Source organism: Actinia tenebrosa, unplaced genomic scaffold, assembly GCF_029948245.1.
Source record: "Actinia tenebrosa isolate PJP-AT-01 unplaced genomic scaffold, QUT_ActTen_1.0 PGA_scaffold3__52_contigs__length_22856419, whole genome shotgun sequence".
NCBI lineage: Eukaryota > Metazoa > Cnidaria > Anthozoa > Actiniaria > Actiniidae > Actinia > Actinia tenebrosa.
Genome location: NW_028292580.1, coordinates 4,090,115 through 4,105,116, shown reverse-complemented (window position 1 = coordinate 4,105,116; position 15,002 = coordinate 4,090,115). Strand labels below are relative to the sequence as shown.

At 39.5% G+C, this 15,002-nt stretch overlaps 2 protein-coding genes and 1 pseudogene across 2 annotated transcripts; 1 reads left to right on the top strand and 2 right to left on the bottom strand.

Annotated features, from left to right (window-relative positions):
- Window positions 1-9,680: 9,680 nt before the first annotated feature.
- On the bottom strand, window positions 9,681-10,472 carry LOC148907869 (uncharacterized protein F54H12.2-like). Its single transcript, XM_089035761.1, has one exon. The coding sequence runs from the start codon at window positions 10,470-10,472 to the stop codon at window positions 9,681-9,683; it is 792 nt and encodes a 263-aa protein (XP_088891887.1).
- Window positions 10,473-11,015, bottom strand: LOC148907868 (uncharacterized protein F54H12.2-like). The gene has a single exon (XM_089035760.1). It carries the CDS (start codon window positions 11,013-11,015, stop codon window positions 10,473-10,475), a length of 543 nt encoding a protein of 180 aa, XP_088891886.1.
- Window positions 11,016-14,767: 3,752 nt separating this feature from the next.
- Window positions 14,768-14,886, top strand: LOC116291502 (5S ribosomal RNA; annotated as a pseudogene).
- The last annotated feature ends 116 nt before the right edge of the window (window positions 14,887-15,002 follow it).

Below are 15,002 nucleotides of genomic sequence, written 5' to 3'. Positions count from 1 at the left end.
ACTGGAGAAGTATAAAGGAGATACAACAAAGGACCAAGTACAGAACCTTGAGGTACGCCACAATCAAGTTGAAGGGCTTCAGAAGAAAAATCATCAATGGAAACAAATTGAAAGCGATCAGTGAGGTAGGACTTAAACCATTGAAGAGCTATGCCAGAAATGCCAAATTTTGTATGGAGACGATCTAGAAGAATTTGATGATCAACTGTGTCAAATGCAGCAGATAGGTCCAAGAGTAGCATGGCAACACAAGAACGATTGTCAATGGAGTGGAGGATATCATTTTGTACTCGAAGAAGAGCAGTTTCACAGCTATGAAATGTTTTGTATGCAGACTGCAATGGTTCATGGAGATTGTTCAGAGACAGATAATCATTTAGCTGAAGGGAAACGACTTTTCCAATAATCTTGGAGATATTCTTTAAATTAGAGATAGGGCGATAATTTCCAAAAATTTCATGATCAAGAGATGGTTTTTTCAGTAACGGTTTTAAAACAGCAACTTTAAGAGAAGATGGAACAACACCAGTTTGAAGTGACAGGTTAACGATTTCACATATAGTAGGCAGTAATGCACCAAAATGTCCAAGTAGGAGACTTGCAGGAAAAGGATCAAGACTACAGGATTTAGATGACATCTTTTTCGCAATGGCTGATAATTCATCAATAGAGATAGGCGAAAATGAATCAATTTTACAATCCAGTTTAGGTGAATCCAGATAAGAGAAATCATTTGAAAGATGTGACGTAGGAACGAAGCCATTTCTGATGTTAACGATTTTGTTTTTAAAGAAGTAAACAAAATTGTTAGCTAGATCTGTGGATGAAGTTGAGGTTGGTAGTTTTTTCTCAGGTATACGGTGTAGCAATCGATCAATAGAACGGAATAGATCATTACTGTTAGAACCAGCATCAGTAATCAAATTAGAATAAAAATTCATTTTTGCATCAAAAATCAGTTTTTTTAACAACATTACATTGATCAACATATAATTCACGGTCAACCTCTAATTTGGAACGTCGCCAACGTCTTTCTAGATTACGACGCTTTGTTTTATTAATTTGAATTTCGTCAGTATACCATGGAGCTCTTGGGCGAAGGGAGATGGATCGAGAACGTAAAGGAGCATGTTTATTTAAAATAGACGATAAAACAGAGTCATATTGAGTACACAAATCAGATAGTTGAGTAGCAGGACATTGATATAGTGCAGAGTTCATAATATCTTGTTGGAGACAATCAGCATCTATTGCACGAAGCTTGCGATAAGAAATGCTTTTTGATTGAAGTAGAGGCTTGTTTACAGATAACATACAATGAACAGCATAATGATCAGATAAAACAGGATCGTGTACAGTAAGGTTGGTCACAGATTTTTCATCAGATCTTGTAATGATTAGATCCAAAACGTGATTACTTTTATGTGTAGGTGAAACAGGATCAAGGACAGTCAGATTAAAACAATCGAGTAAATCCATAAAGCGATTAGCATTATTATCTTTAGTGTCATTGATGTGAAAGTTAAAATCTCCAGAAATTACCAGTTTGCCAGAAGATGTAACCAGTCGTTCCAAGAGAGTAGTGAAATCATCATTAAATAGCAAGCTATTTGAAGAGGGTGGACGATAAACAATAACAATACGATAAGTAGACGATTGATGATGAAGTAGCATTTCCATAAATTCAAAAGACGTGTGAGACATTGTTACATGATGATTGATTTTCAGGCTATTTTTATACATTATGCCAACACCTCCACCAGTACGATTTTGACGAGGAACATGACAAAACGAATAACCAGTAGGACAAATATCACGCACAATAAAATCAGAATTAGTATTTTTTAGCCAGGTTTCAGTTATAGCGAGAATATCGATGTCTCTTTCAACAACATAATCCTTAATTAAAAGAGATTTATTGTTTATTGAACGAGCATTTAAGAGACAAAATTTCATGTAGTTTGCAGTTGAGGTAGAAATTGAAGCAGGTTCAAGTGATGCAGGAATTTTAATGTTTGTTGTTGAAGCAGGTGATGATGAAATTGTAGAACGATCTGTACGATGACCACCTCGCTTGCCACGAAATCGAAAAAGCTTTAATTCCTTAAGAGCAGAGGAGCAGCAAGATGAAGGAGCTTTTGTATTACGGCGAAGTTCGAAAAGATTTGCTCTTGAGTATGTTATTAACGGCAGTTGACGGTTAAGATTTGAATTTCCAGCTGTGGAATCCAGGATTTCTTTATTGTAATTAAGGACCGATGTTCTGTTATGGCCATAAAAGACATGGGATAACACAGGTGTAGATGTTAAATGTTGTAAAGAAAGACGAGGCATATCCAATGAACGATGATAATTATTTGTGTGATGAACCATATGAAGTCGTTGAACCGTAGTCTTGAGGTCAGAGTTAAACGAAGAAGGGCCAGGATTACGATGAATATCCATAGAAATAGTAATATCAGTTGGAGGATCATGACCAGGAATAGATAATGAAGTATAACCATGCTTAGATATTTTTCCAACGGCAATACGAGACTTGTAGAAACCAGACTTGAGACGAAACGAAGTTAACTGACAAACATTCCAGGGAGATGAACTTGAAACCACTGAATTAATCACTAAACCAAAGTGCAGAGATTTACTTCTTTCAAGATCCAAATGACGATTAATGTTATAATTATCAATATAAGAAAAAGGGACTACATAACAGCGACAAACCATAAAAAACAATAACGTATATACAGACAAAGAATATGTGGCTGCCATGTTAGGCGCCGGAAGTAATCAGTAATGATGCTGAGTTGAAATGTGGGAATGTCAACTGAAAAGTGAGCTCAAGTTCAACCATGCAATGAAAGAAGCTTTTGACAGAATAACCCTTGCAGACCCTCTAGAGCCTAGACATTCCTTGTATGGTGGGAGAACAAATGCGGTGAAACTGTACCATGAGGTTCAGCTCGGAGAAAAAATCAAATACGTAGACTTTTCTAGGTTTGTATTGTTATATATATATATATAATATATATATATATATATATATACATATATATATATATATTTGTTTGAGAAGAAAAAGTCAAGACAACATTTTTCCCGACAAGCCTGTTTCGTGAATTGCTTCACTCTTCAGGGGATTTAATGATAAGAATATTCGTTACTATCATTTATATAGAAAAAGTATACATAATTAATTAGTGGATGTAGTTTAGCTGTTGCGTAATAATGCTTTGTTTCTGTGGCGGCATGAAGATACAAGTTCGTTGCGCTTATTTAATGATGAGAGTTCCGGTCGATAAATTATTAGAAACTTTTCTTTAAGACAAAGGTTACATCTTTTGCTGGAGCTGTTGTAGGCGGAGCTTGAAGATAGGACGCGCCATAAAATGGAGTAGCTGATATTACCGTTCTTGAGAGTCCAGATGTATTTGCTGAGTTCAGTCGAGTTTTTATGTTGTTCGTGGCGGAATGAGGCGGTGTGGTTTCTGTGTCTTGTTTTGAAGTCGTTTTCTGTGAGTCCTATGTATGTTGCGGTAGTGTTGTTGTCCTTTCTTGTGACGGTGGCTTGGTATACAACTGATGATTGGAGGCAGTTGCCATTAAGCGAGCAATTGTTCTTTTGTCGGCAGTTGCATGTTTTCTTGTCCTTTGTGTTGTTTGCGGTGTCGTTGTCGTCTCTCGGTGGATGTAAAATGCGCTTGTTATGATTGTCAATGATTTGTTTGGCATTGTTCATGCAGCTGTAACTGATCTTGATGGTGTTACGATTAAAGACTTTCCTAAGATTATGGCCTCTAGGAAAGTGTTTATCAACTAGGCCAAGGAATCTCTGTCCGATATTGGTGCTGACAAAGACGCATTCATAACACTTAAAGACCACAAGCCGAACTTCGCTAATAAACCGGCCTGCCGTCTAATCAATCCTACTAAATCCGAGATAGGCAAAATCAGCAAAAGAATCCTCGACAGAATCAACAACAAAATCACGACAGCATCGAAATTCAATCAATGGAAAAACACTGCCTCCGTAATCGAGTGGTTCAAATCCATCAAAAACAAACAACAACACAGTTTTATTTGCTTTGACATCGTTGAATTCTACCCATCAATCAGCCATGACCTCCTTAACAGAGCGCTTGACTTCGCCTCAACATACGACGAACGAAACATCATAATTCATGCTAAGAAATCAATCCTCATACACAAGCAGCAACAATGGCAGAAGAAAGGAGACACAACATTTGACGTTACAATGGGCAGCTATGACGGCGCTGAAACATGCGAGTTAGTAGGAAGTTTTCTTCTTTCTCAACTACAGAACCTTAACATCAACGTAGGACTGTACCGAGACGACGGACTAGCCATTTCTAACGCCACACCGAGAGAAACTGAAAATATCAAGAAAGACATTTGCCGAATCTTCAACAACAACGGACTACGCATCACCATCGAAGCCAACAAGCAGATCATCAACTTCCTAGATGCTACTTTCAACCTAAACCAAAATACCTACCAGCCCTACATAAAGCCTAACACTACACTGCAGTACGTCCACCGTGAGAGCAACCATCCACCAATCACTACCAACAACATACCTGCCGGCATCAACAGACTACTGTCATCCCTTTCATCCGACATAGCATCCTTCGACCAAGCTGCCCCTCCATATCAAAAAGCACTTGACGAAAGCGGATACCAGTACATCCTAAACTACGAACCAACCGCGACCACAAAACGCAAAAACAGACAACGAAACGGCATACTCTGGTACAACCCCCCATTTAGCAAAAATGTCAGCACCAATATCGGACAGAGATTCCTTGGCCTAGTTGATAAACACTTTCCTAGAGGCCATAATCTTAGGAAAGTCTTTAATCGTAACACCATCAAGATCAGTTACAGCTGCATGAACAATGCCAAACAAATCATTGACAATCATAACAAGCGCATTTTACATCCACCGAGAGACGACAACGACACCGCAAACAACACAAAGGACAAGAAAACATGCAACTGCCGACAAAAGAACAATTGCTCGCTTAATGGCAACTGCCTCCAATCATCAGTTGTATACCAAGCCACCGTCACAAGAAAGGACAACAACACTACCGCAACATACATAGGACTCACAGAAAACGACTTCAAAACAAGACACAGAAACCACACCGCCTCATTCCGCCACGAACAACATAAAAACTCGACTGAACTCAGCAAATACATCTGGACTCTCAAGAACGGTAATATCAGCTACTCCATTTTATGGCGCGTCCTATCTTCAAGCTCCGCCTACAACAGCTCCAGCAAAAGATGTAACCTTTGTCTTAAAGAAAAGTTTCTAATAATTTATCGACCGGAACTCTCATCATTAAATAAGCGCAACGAACTTGTATCTTCATGCCGCCACAGAAACAAAGCATTATTACGCAACAGCTAAACTACATCCACTAATTAATTATGTATACTTTTTCTATATAAATGATAGTAACGAATATTCTTATCATTAAATCCCCTGAAGAGTGAAGCAATTCACGAAACAGGCTTGTCGGGAAAAATGTTGTCTTGACTTTTTCTTCTCAAACAAATATTCTGCTCTACTTCTATCGATGTATTGAGCACTATTTTACGGAAAATTGATTCACAGATTTCTTATATATATATATATATATATTTTTATTCATCTATTTTAAATAACTATTCTTTTTTCATACTCTTCATTTTCCACCAGTTAGTACCCATGGACGAACAAGTACTGCACCTATCCTCTGGGGCATCCTGTCATTATCACAGAAAACTTTGCTCCCCTCGATCAATACTTTGGCCTGGTAAAGTGTACTGTCCTGCCTCCTCGTGGTCTGTACCACCCTGTCCTTCCTTACCGTTCGAATGGCAAGCTTACCTTCCCCCTTTGTCGCACTTGTGCTGACAATCAACAACAAGAACCCTGTGATCATTCCGAAAATGAGCGTGCTGTTAATGGGACATGGGTATCCATCGAGTTGTCTAAAGCCATTGAAAAAGGTTATCGATTAGTTCGCATAGACGAGGTGTGGCATTTCCCACAAACGTCAGACGAGCTGTTCAGTTCCTATATCGACAAGTTCCTCAAAATTAAGCAGGAATCTTCTGGATACCCAAGTTGGTGTCGCACTGAAGATGAAAAAGCCCTGTACATCCAGAGATACTTCGAAAATGAGGGGATACGACTGGACCCATCTAAGATCCAGAAAAATCCTGGTTTGCGCGCTCTAGCCAAACTAATGCTAAATAGGTATGCATTTTGTATTTCACAGAACCTTGTAATCGAGCTATACTCAAATTCCCTTTTTTCCCCCAATTTTATTCTTTTAGTTTCTGGGGTAAATTTGCTCAAAGAACTAACATGACCCAGGTGGAGATGGTCACTGATGAAGATCGCTACTTTGAGCTCCTCTTATCCGACGCCGTAGAGGTCCAGAATATGAGGTTTGTCAACGACGAGGCGATTGAAGTACATTTTGTTCATACAGAAGACTTCATTCCTCCCAACGCCAAGACCAACGTGGTGCTGGCAGCCTTCACCACAGCTCACGCACGTCTAAAGCTGTACAGTGTCTTGGAAGGTTTAGAAGAAAGAGTCCTCTACTTTGATACAGGTAACTGAATACAAATATGCATAAAAATATCACGAAAGTAACACTGTGCTGAATGTATTATTTTGATCTTTTAGATTCCATAATTTATCTATCCCGGGAAGGCGAATGGGAGCCAGACACCGGAGATTACCTTGGGCAATTGACATCTTAGACTGGCGAGAACCACATCACCACGTTTGTATCTGGTGGACCGAAAAACTATGCCTACAAGCTTGATGATGGGAGTACGTGCTGCAAAGTGAGGGGAATAACGCTGAACTACAGAAACTCCCTACAAATAAATTTAGATACCATGTCAAGAATGGTGCGGGGAATAGCTGGAGAAAAGATTACTGTAAATAATCCATGTAAAATTGTACGAGATGTTAAGTCAAAAAACATAATCTCACGCTCCGAATCACGAGATTATAGGATAGTTTACACGAAGCGTGTAAAAATTGGCAACTTTGACACCGTGCCCTATGGGTTCTAATCAGCTCTATATCATTATCTTATGCAAATAGTTTTTTTCCTGCTTCGATAGTTTTGCTTTGCAAGTATATTCGAAATACCTTAGACGTTGATTTCCTTTTGTAGTGCGTTATATATATATATATATATATATAAATATTGAATATGCATAAAAAAATAAATATAATAAAAATTCACTGTAGCATTTCATTCAGTCTAATCATGGACCCGAGACTAAAACATCCTTTCCCTATGATTGTATCGGGGCCAACCATGTGTGGCAAAACATCATTTGTAAGAAAACTATTGGAATTGGGAGAAGAAATGATTCAAAATCCCCCCGAAAAAATCTTGTGGTGTTATGGAGAATATCAACCAATGTTCGAGGAGATGCGAAGAAGTATACCTCATATAGAATTCATTGAAGGGGTGCCTAGCGAAATTAGTGAGACCATCAATCCTGCCTATAGAAACCTTTTGATTTTAGATGACTTGATGACTGAAACAGGGAACAGCAAAGAATTAACTAATTTGGTAACGCGTGGATGTCATCACAAGAACATGAGCCTTATTCACATTCAGCAGAATCTTTTCCCCAAAGGAAAGGAAAGCCGTAATGTTAGTTTGAATTGCCATTAAATCTGTTTGTTCTCCAACCCTCGAGATCGTGCTCAAGTATCTCACTTAGCTCGTCAAATATATCCAGGTCGCGCGAAATTTCTTCAAGAAGCTTACACGGATGCTTGCTCTCATCCGTATGGCTATTTATTTCTAGATTTGAAACAGAATACTCCTGAACAGTTTCGCGTAAGAACTAATATTTTTCCTGACCAAGTACAGTACGCGTACGTCAAAAAGGGATAAAAAGAGACGTACTACATCATTTCCATCATTTAGACATGTCTCAGAGCATGAGAAACAACATTGACTTTTTGCGAGTCCTCAAGAAATGTAATTCAAAACAAAGGCGAGCACTTCTTCACGCTGCTGATAATCAACTTCTTAAAGCAATCTGTGAGTGTGTACTCAACGTGTTGCGGGGAACTGTCAAATTGAGTCCATACCATAAGGGGAAACTCAGGCCTCATAAAGAAACTCTGAGGCACTTGGCAGATAAACGCGTTCCGTTAAGCACAAAGAAAAACCTTATCGTGCAGAAAGGAGAAGGCTTCTTGGGCATTTTACTGGCACCCGTGCTGCAACAATTAGCCAGTCTACTTCCATAATGGCGCGGAAAATGGTATTGCTCCCAGAGACGTATCTATCTAGTGTACATCATCACCAGCACAAAGCCCCAACGAACCCCGTGGTGAGAACTCTTGGTGAGTTGGATTCGGAAATGAACGACATCTTATCTCAGCATGATATTGCAGACGATGAGAAACTAAAGCTGTACAACCAAACTTTACAAAAGTATTTAGAATTTAATAGACAAAGACAAGTAAAGCAACCCCTTCCTGTAAAAGTAACGTCCGTACTAAAGAGTTATGGAACTGAGACAGAAGAAGAAGAAAAACGACAGCTCCCTTCAGAAAAAGAAATTCGAATCGAAGATGAGATTATCGACAGCGTGCCCAAAACCGTCAAGACGAAGGCCAGACTACTGATTAACAAACTTAAACAAAACAGAGATGTTATGTTTTGGAATGATCGTGGAGAGCTGACTTACAATGGCAAGCCTGTACCCGGAACAAACATTGTTGATTTAGTGAGAGATGTAATGGGTGAACGTAAACGATTCCAACCTTCTAACTGGAACACGTTTTCGCGGGGTCTCGCACGGCTCAATACACCAATGGACTGGATCGTAAATGAAACTAGGAAAAAGACTCTGAAAGAATATAAGAACAAGGAGGGAAGTGTTTATGATGATGAAGATGATGATCTACGTTCGTCACCTACTCCTCCACCCAGTCCCAAGAAAAAGAAAGAGAGAAACACAAAGTCTGCAGCTTCTTTAGACATATCACCCCGATGGATTAAATATTAATGGACAACAAACATATGAGTTCACCAATGTAAACATTTTATTGAAATCTAAATAAAAATATTAAATCAATTTACAGTGTTGTTTTATTTTTAAATCGTGACTTAGATGATTTTTGTTTTACAGCTGCACGTTTTTTATCCCTCATAAATACAGACGGATAATGACGTTTTGCAAATTCGTATACAATAGAATCATTGATACGTTTTCTCTGAGTAAAATGATTGACAATAGTTGATAATGAAAAACCACGAGATCTATGTACCAGGTAGTAAATACAATATTCACCACAGACACTAGAATCTAAACTTTGCAATACAGTATGGTTCATTATCCAGTAATTTGAGTTCCTGTCTAAAAAGTCTTGGAATGTTCTTGAATACAACTGGGGAGCTTGGCCGTACGAATCCCAAAACTCCGCTTTTCCTTCCTTCGTAAAATACATGGCGACCCAGTGGCTTCCTGGCTGATCACTTGGGTCTACATTTGCAATATAGGCACTTGGGTAGATGTCTACATGATCAGGCAGCTCATCTGACGGAAATACCCCTTGAAATTCAGTCCTTGTGATCCTATCCGTCCACATGATCATCGCTAGTTGTTTTGTATTCATTTTAGTTCGTAAAATCAAACAAGACGTTTCTCTGGTTGTCTACTTCAATCAGAGTTTCAAATTCAGCCAGAACGATAACGTTAGTGCTCACAGGGAGTGTCTTGGCGAACTGGATCTCAAGACGTAGGTTTCCTTTTCTTATCAGATTGTAGTGCGCGCCATTGCTCAGGTCAGGGGTCAGATCAAAGCAGAAAATGGCGTAACCTTGATTGAATTCATCCCGGGTTATGTCATTTCCGTGATCCTCAAACATGGAGCCTGTTCCTGAATACAGAGATTGGTAGGCCATGATGAAGCCCAAGCCGTTGGCGGGGTCGAACTTGGGTTGAGGTGGTTTGGAAGGCAATGGTTCTCCGTCAACATAAACTCCCAGGAAACTCAGATCATTAGTTTTGAAGTTGAACGGATTCTTCTTATAGTTCCCAGAGTAAGCATCATTGTCTACCATGGCAACAACAATGCGTTTAGGGATCTGACCGTTGAAAATGTTATCCTGAGAAGAGTTCAAAGCGCCTCTTGGAACGGAGATAACCTTAAAATCCATTCTCTTGATAGGGTACTTTGCTGTGGTTTTGCGCAGAGCTTCGGCATGACCAAGCATTACGGATGGACTGACTTTTTCTTTACGAATGAACAGAATAGCATCTTCAATAACGAGCTTAAAATTAGCTCCAGTAGCGGATGAAAGCAGGCAAAACTCGTTCTTTGACCGTGTTAGCTTCAGCCTTAAATCTACACCGTTAATCATTAAACGATCGATGTTGAATACATCCTCGTGGATTCGTCCAATCATCTATACACTTTGAGATTCCTTAGTGTGTTCGTACCTTGCTTTCAAACCCGTGTTTGCATCTTTATCATCTTTAGTGGGGTCTACTTCATCGAGATATCCTGCTCTGTCTTTGTAAAATAAGGCCCCGGTGAGTTGAGACTGTTTAGCTGCTAGGCCATAACTGAGAGTACTTTCCAGGATAGCACGGTAGGGGTTCGTGTTGGTGGCTGATGACACCAATTTACCATTTAGCGAGACGTCGATTTGAATAAACATAGAATTCAAGAACAAATTAACTGGACCAACTTTAGTATCAGGATCCAAATTACTTCCGTCGGGTTTAGTGATTTTAGCTTTGACGTAAAGCTGAGTACGAGCCAAGTAAATGTACTCAGTCCCTGCCCCACTGACCAGAAATTCTATAGGACCATTGTCGCTGATGTTAGAAATAGGATGATAGTCCACAAAGCGTCCCGCTTCCAGACCTGTTTGCGTTGGTGGTACGTAAAATAAATCAAGTTCTGATTTTGAGCATTCTGATGAGTCGTGATGAACGAAAGCCATAGTTCCTTAATATGATCCAAAAATGTCGTTTTCTATAACTCGTTTCCCTCGGTTGGTTTGCTTGGTTTTTCCTCCTCTGCTTTTTGGCGCAGTTGTTTTCCTTCTCTTAGCCTGAGAGTGACTGGCGCTATTCGGAGTAGCACCACGTTTTACACCCTTTCCACTTTGTCCAACCGCAGTCATGACGGTATCGAGTGCTTGATCTTTAAATTTATTTTTTGCTTCATTGGCACGTGCCCTGGCGGAGGATTTTAAATCCTGACCGGCCATTACATCATTTGCTATGGTCATTCCAGTAGCAAGAGCGGTTTTCCCTACTGATTTAGCGCCTTCTCTAAGGAAAGGCACAGCTGATCGAAATAAACCTTTAAGGAAAGAGCCAATGCCGTAGCCACGTTGAAATCTCGCGCCATGAAATGCTGGTAAATTTCCACCTCCATGCTGAGCTTGTTTTAGGTAATACGATTTGTAGATATCGGGATTAGGAGTATGAATCTTCCTCATGATGCTTTAGATATACAAAGGCTTCCGCTGTCTGAAGTGTAGTTGCACAATCAACTTCCCTGATTCAAATGGCACATTTTGTCCTGTGTCATCCTTTATATTGACTTGGATGCGATCAATGGTCTTTCGACTTACACTGTAAAAGGGAGGGTCTACAAATGTTCGTGAAACGATTTCTCCGTCTTTTCCTTCAACATTTACTATGCGTAATAAGGGCACCATGCTGTCTCCCACGATTTGCGCCTGAATGACGTCACTATACACATAGAGAGAAGTAAGACCTCCCTCTATGTTGATAACGTGTGGTGCTGTTGTTTTCTTTGTAATGGTATGCATTGATATTCCAAACCCTAGCATGACAGCCAGACTTTCTCCAAACAACATGGAGTAACCTTGAGCTGGCGTTATGGTAACGCGTCTGGTAATCCTATTAAACTCTATGTCGATGCTATCTTTTACTTTCTTGTCATCGATGGCGCTTTTAATCCCCTCAATGATATCAATAGCTGAAGGATAATATCCTTCCTTCATGATGTAAACTGTGGGAATACCAGACGAATCGGTCACATAGAAATGGTTTTCTTTTTGACGGACATTATTCCAAGTCCTTGGATACTGGATTTCTTTCATACTAACTTCCCATTCTCCTGAAAGCTCTATGGGTTGTGGAAGATGTACACTGAAATCTGACAGAGTATTGTCAGGGTACACATTCATCGAAGAGTTACTGGGTAGAGTAAGATAAAACTCGGATCCTTCCATCATCACGAGCCAAGAGATAATAATCAATGTTAGCATTAAATGGTGTTTATAACGTTTTTCATAGCAGATCACTTTCCGGTATCCAGCTGTTGAAGTCTTGAGGCCATCCAAGCCACTTTACCAAAACTTCCTTCACTCCCTTTCTTTGTCGTCTACGTATGATTTTCTCGACGCGATAAACCTCGTCGCGTTTATTGACTTTTTGCAGCTCTTTCTCGTAGAACCTACCCTGAATTTCTTGACCATTAAGATCGTTGATGCGGTAGGTTGGAGGATGCGATGCTTGTCGACTGTCAATCTTAAATATTTCCTCGGACCAACCTGGTAAGTACGATTTCTCAAACGTCATCCTTGTCTTAGCGATTCGCACCCTATCGCCCACTTTATAACGAAATCTTACGGGCTTCTTCCTAACAATCAATTGTTTTCCTTCGTACAAGGTTTCCCATACTTTTCTCTCATTTCTTTCGTTGACATCTCTGGGTTTCATTTTGATACTGCGGTGTATGGTGTTGTTGTAGGCAGAAACAAATTGTTGCAAGGCATCAATGTATCGAAGATTACTTTTCCAGGTAAAATACTTGCACATTCTAGCTTTCAAAGTACGATTGTATCTTTCGATCACTGAAGCCTTGACTTCATTTTGTGAAATAATAAACTGTACATCTTTGTCTTTCAGTAATTTTTTGAGGGGTCTATTTGAAAACTCAGTTCCTTTATCTGTATATAGAATGCGCGGGTGACGGCCACCTATAAAAATTTTCTTAAATGCCTCAACCAAAGCAGCTGCACCCTTGGCCTTCAAAGGAACTACCCATGCAAATTTTGAGAACACATCTATACAAGTTAGTAAATAATTGACTCCATCATTGTCTTTGCTAAGTGATGACATGTCCACTAAGTCGGCTTGCCATTCATGATCGATTCCGTCAACAAGCACGCGATTGCGTTTGAGATTTTTCCTAATCGGCTTATGAAGCGTGTACGTGTCTTGTGTCGATAACCATTCTCTGATCTTTTTACGAGAAATGTTAAACTTTCCCTCGTCTTTTACGACACGGTAGACAGCTTCCACCTCTCCAAAACTCCCAGCATGATCGGGATTGTGATACAGATTTTGTAGGTACTGTTCCATCTACTTGATCAGAATTTTCAAGTATTATAGTTCCTCCACAGCAAGCAAAGATACATCTAGCGCGTCTAAATAGATTGTTTGCACTTAATTTTAAGGGGGCTTCCGGAAAGCAAGAGCTCATGTTGCTCGCATCACAGCGCTAATGTAAATAAATAGTTATCAGACAAATAATTCTTAAATTGCTTTTTTTTTTCTCCTTTATTTTGTTCAAATAAGTATGTATTACATCCAGCAGGGATAATTAATGTTTATATATAACCTGGTGCGATGCATAAAATGAACTATTTACAAGTTTAGCAAAGTGCGCTTTAGTTTATCACTTCCAATTTCGGTTTTCAAGTTTTCATAAAACCAATTCGGATCATTATATCTCATCATGTCCATTGCACTTGGTGGAGGGTCTATTTTCTTAAATGATTCATAGCATCGTTTCATGACATCATCATGATCTACTCTTGACATAGCTTTATTTAAATATAGTTCTATGATCTCATTATATGAAGTGTCAAGACAGACGTCGTGGTCTTTCTGGCTGGGCCTATCGTATATACAGCCAAAGCAATTTTCTTTGACTATCTTTGCAAGTTGCCTTTCTACTGCGCCAGCATAGGTCTTCAACAACATGTCTTCCATCTCAACGCGCCTTTCTACCATCTCTACCTCATCACAAACGACTTTTCGTGGGGGAATTTTGAGCTTTAGATGGTGTGGTTTCTTACTCATGTACTTGGGACTTGTTTTCTTCCCTTTCTTCCCCTTTTCCATTTTAGCTTTCTTTTTCGTGCTGGTTCGGTTTTCCTCATCATTGTCATCAGCGTCTCTGTCTCTCTTCTTCTTTTCCTGAAAGCTTTGGGTTTAAACGAAACTTAAAACATAGTTTTCAATTTCTTGGTAGTGCTCATCGAACTTCTGGAAGTTATTCAAATTTATATAGAGCCCTACTGTATTTTCGTCTTTCTTCTCGTTTGGAGGTGAATCGTAGTCTCCGATAAAAATCTTCTTACTCCCGTCTTCATTGACAATCACAGAAGCATAACACTCTTCGTGAACCGGAATCGACATGTTTATACACCGGTATTGATCAGCAAGTGATTCTCCTGATTTTGATCGGGCTTTTAAACTTTTCTCTCTTTAAAAATATGTCTTCATATTTCATAATTCAAATTCCCGCCTTGGCGATTGGAATTCGTACTTTGACCGTTTTCTACATTCCAACCTCCCCTCCCCCTACATTCTTAAGGGGTTATTCAGGAATTTAGACCACCCATCCCCTCGTAAGTGCGGTATCTGTGGGGTCATAACTACTAATAGTGATGCAGCGTAAAGTAGCTTAAGTTGTGCAATTTCTTTTCTCTACGGCCATAACACTGAGAAGAAACCGATTCTCCTCCGATCACCGAAGTGAAACTCGGTAAGACAAGCGTAGTACTTGGATGGGTGACCACCTGGGAATAACTGGTGCTGTAGACTTTTGTTCATTTGATTCCCCTTCTCTTTTCAATTGCTTCAGATCCCTTTATTCGTTCAACTTTTAATTTTTCTACTCCATTCATTGCTGTTCTTGTTTTCTGTTTGTTTTTTTTAGT

Excerpts from the sequence above, each read along its gene's own strand:
- LOC148907869 (XM_089035761.1), bottom strand. The coding sequence starts at position 10,472 with ATGATTGGACGAATCCACGAGGATGTATTCAACATCGATCGTTTAATG.
- LOC148907868 (XM_089035760.1), bottom strand. The coding sequence starts at position 11,015 with ATGGCTTTCGTTCATCACGACTCATCAGAATGCTCAAAATCAGAACTT.